This window comes from Ursus americanus, chromosome 14 (assembly GCF_024610735.1).
Source record: "Ursus americanus isolate L20-20 chromosome 14, mUrsAme1.1.p, whole genome shotgun sequence".
Lineage (NCBI taxonomy): Eukaryota > Metazoa > Chordata > Mammalia > Carnivora > Ursidae > Ursus > Ursus americanus.
Window position 1 is genome coordinate 42,986,486 of NC_142140.1, and position 13,206 is coordinate 42,999,691.

At 46.3% G+C, this 13,206-nt stretch overlaps 1 protein-coding gene across 7 annotated transcripts in view; it reads right to left on the bottom strand.

Annotated features, from left to right (window-relative positions):
• Window positions 1-13,206, bottom strand: part of GATAD2A (GATA zinc finger domain containing 2A) — a 100,049-nt gene that overhangs the window by 26,647 nt on the left and 60,196 nt on the right. For 6 of the 7 annotated variants that reach the window (XM_045778862.2, XM_045778865.2, XM_087867132.1 and 3 more), the window contains one exon: window positions 10,776-11,044. In XM_045778862.2, coding sequence (XP_045634818.2) covers window positions 10,776-11,044 — 269 coding nt within the window. The remainder of the gene's footprint in view (window positions 1-10,775; window positions 11,045-13,206) is intronic. The other variant, XM_045778867.2, reaches the window with a different exon arrangement.

Below are 13,206 nucleotides of genomic sequence, written 5' to 3' on the forward strand. Positions count from 1 at the left end.
CACACCCTCAGGCAGGCCCCTCTCACTGACATCTAGGCTGCTTGGACCATAAGGAACTCAGCAACTGTGAAGGCAACTGACCCTGATGTCACCACCTGCCTCCCATAGGGCTCTGTGGCCATTCACCTGCCCTCTTCTCCCTCATTCTTGAACATCCGTAAGTCCCAAGGCTTCTTCCTATCATCGCTGTGACAAACCTTACTAGACCACGCTGGGAGTTTCTGAGGCTTAAGAACGACCAGCCCCACTTCAGAGGAGACAATGAGCTTCACCAGGGTGGAGTAAACGGTCCCAGGCCACATGGGGATGTGAGTGGAATCAGGTGGCTGGACACCCATTTTCTTTTTCCACTACGTGCTACTCCCCTCCGATTCACATGCTCATCCCTCCAACAGAAGAAAAAAAAAAAAAAAAAAAACACCTTGGAAATCTCTTGCCATGAGGCCAGTTCTCCTTTTTCTCCAGGGCACTCTCTGCTGAGAAAATTCTTCTCAAGGTCTGTCTCCTGCTCGCCCCACCTGGAGTCACACAGCTCCCCACCCCCCACCATCATCCCACTGTTTCACCATGGCCACGAGGGACATGATGGGATCCCTCAGGCCAGTGTGCTTGCCATCCCCCACCTTCCAGGTTTGCTACGGTTCTGGTACAGACTGTTTTCAATACAGCAGAGAAATGGCTGCAAGATATAAAGCAAAGCATATGAAAGCAGTTTTGGCTGGCATAGCGGAAGGCTGGTCAGAGCCCTCACGTACTTTGCAGGTAAAACATTTAAATGACCTGCTATAGCAGCCAAGACACCAGTTACAGGATGAGGAGTCTGTTATCACGTGACAAAGTACTAACAGGAAGATGTACTGAAGAGGTATCAGAAACTTCAACTGCAGATTTAAACCAAATAATTTCAAAATAAGAAAATGATCTGCTTAATCTATAAATCTGCCTAATTCACACATGTGTGAAGAGTTCATGACTGCTAAAGGATGAGTGTTTACAGGTCCTTACCTCACTGACTGTACATAGTGACCTTCTGGCTCCTGTCAGAGCCACCACATCCCCCAAGAAAGCAGGCACTACCCAGTGAGAAAGAGAAAGACAGCCCCTTTATGACCAGAGGAAGGTGTTATCAAGGCAATGGGCAGGTGGCTTCTCACCTGTCATCAGGCTGGCTTACACTAGGGCCCCGTGTGAGCTGGGTCTCTCTGGGAGTTAGAAAGAGGACACCCAGAGTCTGTCTCTCTGATAGCCCAGCATTACCTAATGATTTTTAGAAGTACAGGTGAACCCCTCAAATTTCAATTTCTACCTTGGGATAAGATATGGTTCCGAATAAAGGCAGGTGGACAGAGAGAATTGGGATGAGGAGCCTATAGGGAAGGGATAAGGCAGAGAATGACACAAGAGAGGCACATCTAAGGCAGGGAAGAAAGCACGGAACCAGGAACAGATTTCCAGAGGAACATATCTCTTGGTTCCCATGCGCTAAACACGCTAAGAAAAGCAAACAGGCCACGGAGATTTCTAGTTGGAGCTGATGGAACTGCTCCCTGAGACTGCCCAGCCTCTCCTGGAAATCACCCAGCCGGAAAGACAGAGAATTAGCAAGTGAAAGCAGCAGCCAGGCCACAACAGGTGCTGGGGAGGGGCTGGGCTCCAGAGAGCCTTCCACAAGAGTACAGGAGCCCCCCCCCCCCCCCGGGAAGTGATGGTCACAGAGAAGGAAACAGGTTTCTGGCTAAGGGACTTCCTAAGCTCTCATACATGAACGGGGGGAGTATGGGGGGGGGGTCTAATCTCTATGAGGAAGACTGTCAGAGAGCCAGGGTAAGGATCACAACCACACCGACCCAGGCTGTGCCAAGAACCCAAGCCATCACACACACAGCTGTGTCACATTCACAAAACTCACTCAAGAACACACATTCCAGCAGACAGCTGGCCAGGCGAGGCACAGCTGTGATGGAGCACGGTCCTTAGAACAGAGTAGGTGGGGGCTCAGGTCAGTACATGCCTGGCGAGGACCCCATTTCCATCCCCACACAGGCAGCCAGGGCAGCAACGATCACCCTTCTATCACCATGGGAAAGAGGTAACAGTCACAAAAGCAAGCCAGGACATGGACCCAGACCTCTCTATAGACCCCATGGCTAAATTTGTAAAGAATGATGACACCAAATTGAGAATGAAGCTGCTGAAACTCCCATACCTGTGAGTAAAGCAGCCCAGACATTTTGGGGGGAAATGCCTGGCAGTTTCTTTAAAATAATTCAACATGCATGTATTCTGTGACCCTGCAATTCAACCCCTAAGTATTTAGCAAGATAAGTGAAGGACTGATGCCCACACAAAGACCTATAGGAATGATCATAGTAGCCACACTCACACCAGCGGCAAACTGCAGTCTACCTGGTGTTTACGGACAGTGATTGGATACAGTGTGCATACCCACACAGGAGACAATCAGCAAAATGCTACATACAACAGGGATGAATCCCAAAGCACATGGAGAAGCCAAACACCACTGAGCACATGCATGATTCCATTTCTGAGAAGAGGCAAGATTAGTCTAGGGTGAGAGTGTGTACCCAGTCAAGAAGGACAGGAAATGTATAAATGACTCCTTTTTATGGTGATGACTAGGTTCTGTATCCTGATAAGGCTTTGGACTACACAGCTGAAAACACACCAGGAGAGGTTTGCTGGGCTTTGCCTTCTCATAGGGCAGCAACCCCAGTTTTTATTCTTCCTCTCCCAATAGGCTGCTTATAAAGAGCATCTGCTGAACAACAAGAACTCAACCTATGACCAAGGGAGTCATCCTGGATAAGTTAAGGGATGCACCCCTTTACCTGCAGGCCCCATTTTTACACAGAACAGAACAAGGCCGTCTACATAATCCCACATTATAGACAATAGGCAGCTGCATCATCATGTTACTCTCAGATTCAGTTTCACTTTTAAGAGAACTCAGGCGTTTACATGTGTGGATGAAGTGCCCACACAACACACCACTGCAGGACAACCAAGCCCTGTTTTAATACCAAATGAGTAGTGACGCCCCTGGGCACAGGCACAGAAAAGGTGACTAGTTTCTTAAAAGACGTGTCACACCCATGACAACCTTTGTGAATGCCAAAGTCTCTAATGGGATAGTGATTCTGTCATCAAGAACACCAGCTTTAACAAAAAGGCCCTGCTTTGCAGGCCTGGTAAAGAGGGTACTTTTAGTGCATTTTTAGTCTGTTTATGTTCACAAGTGCTTGACTTAGGGAGGTGGAAAGCCAGAAAAACTAAGCCAGAACAGCTCTAATGGCTCAGATGTTACTACCAGTAAGCCATGGACCCCTCAGTGGCAGACAGGATCCCCTTCTACCCAGAGGGGAAGCCCCTGGTCCAAGTGAAGACCTGACCTGTGGCAAATAAGATGTATGATGCAAAGAGGGATGGGGAGAGAGGAGGAAGACATGCAGCTACCCAAAGGCCACACACCCCAATAGAAACCAGGACAGGAAGTCATCAGGACATCTGCCCCACATCCACCGAGGCCCATGTAGCAGGCTATTGAGAAGTGGAAGCTGGCCTACTTGTCTGCCCCTGCCCCACCCATGGGACCCAAGGAGCCTCAGTCATGTTTCCTCCCAGGTAAAATGAGGAAGTAGAGACGGTCTGCTCTGGCACCCATGGACTTCCATCCCCAATGAGCCATACCCCTTAACCTCTAGTCTTTCTCCCCAAGAGCTCTGCACATTGTTTCATATTACAGTACACCAGAAAGTAGCTGTGATCAGATCTTGTCCTATCATTTCTATCCCCGGGACCACCACGGTGCAGGTCACAGAGTCAGCCTAGTCCTGGCCTGTTAACAACCCAGCGAGGGCTGATGTCTCAGAAAAAGGCATATACAAACACGTTTTCGGTAAAGCATGGGGGTGGCTGTTCATGGAGTCCCCACACAACAAAGGCCCAGAGTCACAAGACCCCCAGTCCTTACCTTTCAGGGGCAAAACCTCTAAAGAGGCGGCTCATGTTTTGAGCTAAATGCTCTTCTACCCAAAAGGCGGGGCGGAAAAAGTTGTTCTCACCTGTGCATGGCCCACATTATTTCTAAAGATCAACAACTTGTGAAACAAAGAGATTCTCTATAGGAAAGTACAGGAGGAGAATCTACTTACCGCAGAAACAAAACGGAGAACCCAACATAGCTTCCTCTCCCTGCCCCAACTCTAGCCTCTTCCAACAGTCCTGATTTGGGGTGTGGTAGGGGGAGGGCAGGCATGTGCCCATGACCTTTGGGTTGGTCTCACAAGACCAGCAGGCTCAACTTCCACCTCTGTGGATTTTTGTTTTTCTATGAGCACGTTTATGGATACCAGAACAGAAACCAAACTATTTTAACCTCATTAATTTTTTTAAATGTCCATATTGAGGTATAATTTACATACCACTAAAATTCATTCACTGTAGTACAAGTCAATGATTTTTAATAAACTCAGAGTTGTGCAACCATTACCACAATCCAATTTTAGAATACTTCCACCACCCCCAAAAAGTTCCCTTGTGCCCATGAGATGTTAATCACTGTTCCCACCCGCCCCCACCCCTGCCCTCAGGCAACCACTGATCACTGTCTCTATAGTCAGTTGGTTTCAAACACTCCCTGTAGATGAAACTACACAACATGCAATCTCTGGGTCTGCTGTCTCCCCACCAGCATGGTGAGTCTGAGGTTTCCCCATGCTGCAGCATGAATCAGTAGCTCATTTTTATATTTCTGAATAGTAATCCACTGCATGGATATAGCATGTTTTATTTTTCCCTGCTTGACTATCTGGATTGTTTCCATTTTTTGTTATTATGAATTATACTGCTATGAACACCCATGTACCTGTCTTTGTGTGGACATGTTTTCATCTCTCTTGAGTATGTTCCTTGGATAGAATGCAGGGTCATGTGGTAAGTTCATGTGTAACTTTGTAAGAAACTGCCGAACTGTTACGCCATCTTACATTCCCACTAGCAAAGTATAAGGGTTCCACCTTCTCCACATCCTCACCAACACTTGTTACTGTCTTTTTTTTGTTTAAAAAACAACCATCCTTGGGGCGCCTGGGTGGCTCAGTTGTTAAGTGTCTGCCTTCCGCTCAGGTCATGATTCCAGGGTCCTGGGATCAAGCCTCGCATCCAGCTCCCTGCTCAGCGGGAAGCCTGCTTCTCCCTCTCCCACTCCCCTGCTTGTGTTCCCTCTCTTGCTGTGTCTCTATCAAATAAATTAAATCTTTAAAAATAAATAAATAAAATGAAATGAAATGAAATAAAATAATCATTCTTGAGTCTTGTTTTATGGCCCAGCATTTGCTCTATCCTGGAGAATGTTCCATGAGCGTGTATAAAGACGTATTCGGTTTCCTGTAGTTACCAAGTGCACTATAGACTCCTGTTAGGCCAAATGGGTCGACAATGCTCTTTGAGTCTTCTAGAACCTTAAAATTTTCTGTTTAGTTGCTCTACCAATTACTAAAAGTGGAAAATTGAATTCCCTAACTATAGCTGATAAATTGTCTATTTCTACTACCCTATCAGTTTATGCCTCAGGTATTTTGGGGTTCTGTTCTTAGGTGCATATACATTTATGACTGGTATGTCTCCCTGATATATTATAAAATGACACTCTTTGGCTCTTGTACTATTTTTTGGTCTTAAAGTCAATTTTATCTGACAGTATTAACAGTCACTCTAGCTTTCCTATAGTTACTCATGGTATAGTATCTCCCACTATTTTACTGAAGGATAAAGCATCCTTAAATCTAAGGAGTGTCTTTTATAGATAATAAATAATTAAGCTAGATCTTGCTTTTTTAAATCTAGTCTGACAATCTCTGCCTTTATAATAGGGGTGTTTAGACCACTCACATTTAACACAATAATCAATATGATTGGATTTACATGTGTCGTTTTGCTAGTTGTATTCTGCAAATATTCCCTTTTTTTTTGTTCCTCTGTTCGTCATTGACAGTCTTCTTTTGTGTTAAACATTTCTTAGTGTACCTCTAAATTTATTTTTTTATTGCATTTTAAAGTTCTTTTTCTTTTTTTTTTTTAATTTTTTTTTTTTTAAGATTTTATTTATTTATTTGACAGAGATAGAGACAGCCAGCGAGAGAGGGAACACAAGCAGAGGGAGTGGGAGAGGAAGAAGCAGGCTCATAGCGGAGGAGCCTGATGTGGGGCTCGATCCCGGAACGCCGGGATCACACCCTGAGCCGAAGGCAGGCGCTTAACCGCTGTGCCACCCAGGCGCCCCTAAAGTTATTTTTCTTAATAGTTGCTCTAGAGATTACAATAATTATCTTATTAATTTACCACAATCTGCTTCAAATTAATACTAAATTGATTCTGGTAAAATGTAGAAAAACTTTACCCCAATGGAGCTCCATTTCTTTCCTCCTGTTTTGTACTATTATTATCTGACATATCTGTCACCATTATAAACACAACAGATTTTTGTATGTCTTTGGTCAATTTCCAGAGAGCTGAGATGGTTTTGTCTATTACAACCAGTGTTAACTACAGTTAACACTTTACACAATGTTGTATGTTTTAAGAAGAAATGAGAATAAAGTCTTTTATGTTAGCCCACATATTTATCATTTCCAATGCTCTTTTCTTCCTGGGAACCCAAGTTACCAACATGTCATTTTCTTTCAGCCCTGAGAACTGGCAGGTCTGCCAGTGATGGATTCTTTCGGTCTGTATCTGAAAATGTCTTTTTTGCCTTCATTTCTGAAGGAGTTCTGCTGGACATAGAATTCCAGGTTGACACAGTTTTCTTCTTTGAGTACTCTGAATGTCATTCAACTCCTTTTAGTTTCCATGATCTTGGGTAAGAAGCTGTCTGTTAATCATATTAATGTTCCCCTGTATGTGATGAGCCCTTTTTCTCTTGGTACTTTTAAGATTTTCTTTTTCTCTGGCTTGTAACAACTTGACTATGATGTGCCTAGGTATAGATCACTTTGTATTTCTGCTACTTGAGGTCTGTTGAGCTGCTTGGATGAGTGAAAATTCTCTTCACCTATGTTTTTGACCATTATTTCTTCAAATAGTTTTTCTGTCTTGCCCCAACCATGACTGCAACCTTGGGCTAATAGAGCCATTGTCCTTCCCAATTTGCCCATCTCTAAGACTTTACTTCAACCTCAAGGCCAAGGGCTGCTGCCCAGAAAGCTCTTAAGTTGAATGAGCCCCTTCTTGCTCCTGCAGAGAAGGGGCTGGTCTTCACAGCCTATACCTGCCAGGCAGAAGTTCCCTAGCAATAGAACCGTGGAGAGGGCATGGAAGGAGCCCCAGGCTAAATGCCACAAATTCTCACTATTCTTACCAAAAGCAGTTCCTTAAGCACAAACACTATTCAGATTATTGTATGCCTCTGGTCCATTTCCACAGTAATGAAATGATTGACATTTTTGGGCCAATTTTATCCTGTTTTATACTTGTGGGGGGGGGATTTGAAAATCTCTCCTCACTCAATCATTGCTGGAAATTACCCTCCAGCTTGGATTTTTTATTTTTTTTTTTGAAAATAAAATATGCACAAATTGGGAGCATAAGTCAGAAAAACTGCCAGAGATGGAGAGGGGAACTGTAGAGAGGGAGAAAACTGATTTTACCCTTTTGTCTGCCTATGTGTGCTACACATCACCCCAATGTAGTGGGGGGGGGAAGGTTTTATCTTGGTGATTTTAATTCACCAGCCACTTCCTTAAAGAAAATTATCTCTCCTAGAAGCCACCAGAAACTCCCTTTAGTCTTCAAAAAGCCCGATTTGAGTCATAGACAGCCTGAGGGGCGCCTAGGTGGCTCTGTAGTTTCAATGTCTGCCTTCAGCCCAGGTCGTGATCCTGGGGTCCTGGGATCAAGCCCCGAGTCTGCTTCTCCCTCTCCCTTTGACCCTTCCTCCTGCTCGTACTTTGACTGTGCACACTCTCTCACGTAAATGAATAAAAAAATCTTAAGGGGAAAAAAAAGACAGTGTGAAAGAAAATGAGGCAGCTGTGAAACAGAGCCAAACAGAAATTCTAGACACAGAATACTACGCAACAATGAAAATGAATTAACTACCACTAAACTCAACAACGTGGGTAAACCTCACAAACACTATGTTGAATGAAAACAAGCAAAGGGTACAGACTGGATAATTCCATTTATTTAAAGCACAAAACCAGGAAAAACTAATCTGTGCTGTTAGAAGCCAAGAAACTGGTTACCCTTGGGGTAGTGACAAAAAGCAGGCATAAGGGGGCTTTCAAGGTTATTTCTAGCTATAAGGATGTGTTCAAGTTTCTGAAAATGTATCACGTGGCACCCTTCTGTACTTTTCAACATGTGTCCTACATCTCAATTAAAAAACAAAAATGAAATTCTCTCAGAACGATCTAAAATTGGCATGTTAGTCTTATAAGATTCAGTGAACTTGAAGCCAAAGAGCTTCAGCACACCTAAGCTATGGTCAGTACAGCTGTGCCTTTTGATCTGCCTAATGTGGGATTTCACACTAACCTGGGAACCAGTGGAACAACCACACTGTGATACAGGGAAGTTCCTAAAGGGATGTTCTCAAGACAGATGCTCTCAATGAGGATTTAAAGACTGCCTGTTTCTAACACAGAACTGGGGCCACGCACTCCAGAATAGATCACAGTTTTAGAATGGCTGTGGGGTATACCTCATCCTATGATTTTTGTCAAAACTCACAACTGTACTTCTCAAATAAATTAAACAGAATATTCTATGTGGGAACTCAGGGACATATTAGCTCTACACGTGGACATCGTTTTTTGAGTGAAGATTAAAGGATAGTTGTCACCAACACTTCCTCCCCACACTAGGACCAATTCTGGGTATACATATGTCACCCAACAACCTGCAAGGCAGAGATTATCACCCATTTTACTAATGAAGAAACAAAGACTAAGACCATCTGCTCAAGACCAGTCAGGGAATATGATGTGACCCCAACTCTGCCTGCTGGCCACCAAAGCCAACCTCTTTCCACACTCCCATACTGTTCCATGAGTGCCCTAGGGTGTCTCTAGTCCTGTAGGATCACCCTTGCCCTGTGTGCCTGGGTTAATCTCTGATCCCTGCTCCCTTACATCCTTTGTGTCATAAGGATATCATCCCCATCAACAGAAAACATCACATTGTCCAAGTAATCTTGGGTTGGAAGCCAATAGGCATAATGGGGAAAGCCTGGAAGCAAGAGGCCCAGAGGCCAAATGTAGCCCCAGGCTATATCAACAGAAAGATCTGGTAATCTCTCCTTCACAATCCACTGGGCTGCCCTGCAGAGGAGCAAGGTGATTACAGGAGAAAATGCATACTAGGAGCCCAGGAACACAAGAACCCAGCAGATCTTCACAAACATGGGCTCTTCCTCCGCCTCAGCTACCTGAGACAGCACCCGAAACACTCCTGAGGACCAAGTCAGAGGGAAGGAAAGGAGGCCCAGAATTACAATTTTATTACTGAAACTTTCAAAGAGGCCTCTGGTTTTAGAACAGGGACAGCAAAAAGCACAGCCAGACAGCAAAAGACCTTTTGGGGTAGTAGAAACAGAAAGTACCCACCTCAACTCTGAATGCTTCCCTAACAGAAGGGGTTGGATTTTCCCATTTATCTCAAAGAGGTTAAGAATTATAAAAGCTGAGAAATGTCAGGCCAGATGACCTCTGAAATCCTTAGGATTCTGAAAATCTGGGCTCCAAAATGAATTTAACATGAAGACTGCGGGGTAGAGTTATCCCTGTGTGGGTTAAACACTCATGGGAAGGGAAGGTGCTCCCAACTTCCTTGGCTCTGCACCTGCTACCCTCACCCTCACCCCCAACCTCAGGCAAACAGATATGGAAAGGAATCTGTAGGGGAGGATTAAGGGTTACTGAGGGAGGGCCAGGAGGTCATGCCCATACCCATACACGATCGTGGAATATCTGGCTCATAAGACATCTAGGTGTGAACATTCTGGAAAGAATGGTTCTCTCACCAGAGCTCCAAGGGAAGCAGTGACAGCAGATGCTAGGCCCAAATTTCTCTTTACAAGAAAAGAATGTTTCTAAGTGAAGAAATGGTGGTGGTGGTGGGGGTAATGATAGGAACAACATTGAATCTTAATTCTTTCAAGTTTTTTCCTTAAGAACCTCACAAAGCTGAGGATCGGGAAAAGTTACTCTTGAAGTAATCAGTACTGACTAAGGAGAAACCAAAACACCACACCACAGAAGACCTGAACAGAGTGACCTCCTCTCCCTCACAATGTGCTGCCTATAAGGAGTGGTGGCACATGTGAGAGGTATCCCTGAGCTGGACTCCAGACTCTATCCCCAACCCAGTGACCCAGAAAAAGTGCAGAACCCCTGCACTCCTGAACCCCAGATCTATAAAGCAAAGAGATATATTCAAATTAAAAACTCCCAAGTTTTCCTACAAACCAAAAGCACCAGTTGAACAGACAACAGGTATGAGTTTAGTGAAGACTTCCTGCCTTACAGGGAGCCAACAATGAGAATACTACCCCTCCTCTTGTGAGAACCATACCCTCTGCCACTGACATCCAGGCCCCAGTGGGGAGGTGTGTCCAGGACAGCACAGTGACGCCAGGACTGGAACCCACAGCCATCTCCACCATAACTCATCTAGAGCTGCTTCCTGCAGGCCTGAAGGGAAGCCTCATCCCCATCTCCTCACCACCTCTTCACACCCAGGTCCCTCCTGCTCACCTGTATGAGGTACGCATGTCCACGGGCCCGTCACCCGCCTGCCCTTCGCATCTGCCCGTGGTCGTCACCTCTGCCCTCCTCAGCAACCCTTGGGCTGGGCCTGCTCCTGGCTCAGGCGTCACTCTCATGTCTCCGTCAGTGTTTAACTCTGAAGACAACAATCCTCTCTCCATTTTTATTTTCTTGCTTTCCACATCATCCTCCGCTGGGTCCCGCTCAAGCGCTCGTTTTTGACTCCGTGTTCGGCATGCTTCTTCAGTCATTCTGAACTTTGGGAGAAGGAGAAAACACGACATTTAAACTTGGCACAACCAAGTTGCTACCTTCTTAGAAACTATTCAGAGTGTCAGCTTGGAGAGTTTTCCTTGCCACATGCTGTTAGCAGAAGTAGGCACAACAAATGCAGGACCCACAAAGTGTGCCCAGAACATTTCTTTGCTGCCCGGGGAAGGCTGGGAAGAATCAGTGGGGCATCTGGGGAGCTCAGACCTGTGGGGACCTAGACAGGAACAATGGAAAGTGGCTGCTTATCAGAAGGAAGGGGAATTCTCTGTGCTCCAGACTCAAAAGCAAATAGAGGAAAACTGTCCTAGATTTGAACTCCCTGCCTATGGGATTCTGAGTACCTGCCCTGGATTGGAGGTGTCTGGAATCCGGCAAAGGGAGACCACGCTGTCCCAGGAGCAGGGTCACTGCCCAGGTCCAGCCTCCACTGCACTGACTCAGGTTGACCCTTCGTCTCCCCTTTAGTGAGGACAGCCTCCTCCCTCCCTGCTCACCTCTGGGGGGTGAGAGGTGGGGATCACGTTTAACCCTTTGACTGCCAGCGAGGTAAACTTTGAGTAGGGTGAGAGCTGGCCCGTCACTGTGCCAGCACCCTGTACCTGCAGCACACACATATCTTGATTTAAAGAAAGAAAAGAAGAAAAAAAACAGCTGAGTCAGTTTTTGATCCCATGACATCACTGGGCTCCACATGACCCTTCCCAGGATTCAGTCTGAGAGACAAAGCACTTTCCAGAAAACCAGTCTGAACCGGTTCCAGACAACAAGCTGAAGTGTTGTTAACCCTCACGGAGACAGGACGGAGGACAGCGCAGTGATGTCTGTCTGCAGGGAAGCTGCTGGCATTCCACAACAGAGTCTGGAATGGGACTGTTCGCTCGCTCTTAAAGGAGCCACTTCGAGCCCAGCCTTGATGTCCCAACAAGGCAGGACACAGGAAATAAGACTGCAGAGTCTGGGTCTAAAAAGCCAAGCCAGAGTTCATGAGGGGACAAAAAAGAATTTAGCTGCCAGGGTCTAGTAGAATTCCCAAAGTACCAGTTCTACACAGGATAGTAGGCATCCACGTCTACCAACATGGGGCCCATGGAGGAACACACCATGGGCCCCTCAGAGAATCTCAATTCATACCTGTGGTATGCCTACACTGAAGGCACCTGTGTCTGGGCACCTGGCACCTCAGTTTCTTCACCAGTGATTACCCTCAGAGGCCTGTCCTGGACAGGGCCAGTCATTGCCAGTCCTGGAGCCCACCATCTGGGAGGCTGGGGACACCATGGGGCAATGAAGGGGCCACATCATCATATATGGGATACACTCCTGAGATGACTCATTCACAATCTTCTTTAGGAGCCAATTCCACAAGTGAGCAATAGCGCAGGGCCTTGCCCCAAAGACCCCTTTGGTGGACTTAGAGTGAAAAGAAGGAAAAGGACAGCTGTTTCATGCTCCTGGCTCAGAAGGCAGAGTGGCCCATATACACATGTCAGGCCAGTGTGGCCTGGCCAGGGCAGTCAGATATCTGCTCCTATAGGCAGTCCAAATGGGTCAAAATGAGCAAGTCTCCTAGTGGTCATGTCACTCCCAGGGTCCTCCCTACCCATGCTGAAGGAAGGTGGGGCTGGAGAATTCTGAAGCTCAAGGGCACAGGATATCAACAAGGCCTCCATCTGCCCCCAACCCCTCCTAGCATCCTAGCCCATGCCTGCCACCCACCCTGTACCAACTTCTCAGTCCCAGTCACCCCTCAAATATCCCCCCATCCCTTCTTCCCACTCTCTGTGTGGATATGGCCTCCTAATCGGCTCAGAAAAAGCAAGGGATGCCCCCATGTCCCTCTTAGCCCAAAGCTCTATGGCTTCTGTCCTTTGATATGCCTTCACAACAAACCCTGTCAGCCTGCCCATTGAATCTATCAGTCCTGTCTCTGTGAGACTGCAGATAAGTCACTGCCCTGAGTGTCAGTCACCCTCCCCTCCCTCACTGTGGGAGGCATGGGTCATCTTTCCTTGGGGACTGACTAAAACAGGAGCTCCTTGAACATTCGGGAATTAGACAAGAGGAACAATTTCAGTAGCTGTCTTGGACAGCAGGTAGCTGTGCTCCCAGGACCAGAAAGGAGGCTGTCAGGATCAAAGAGGAGAGG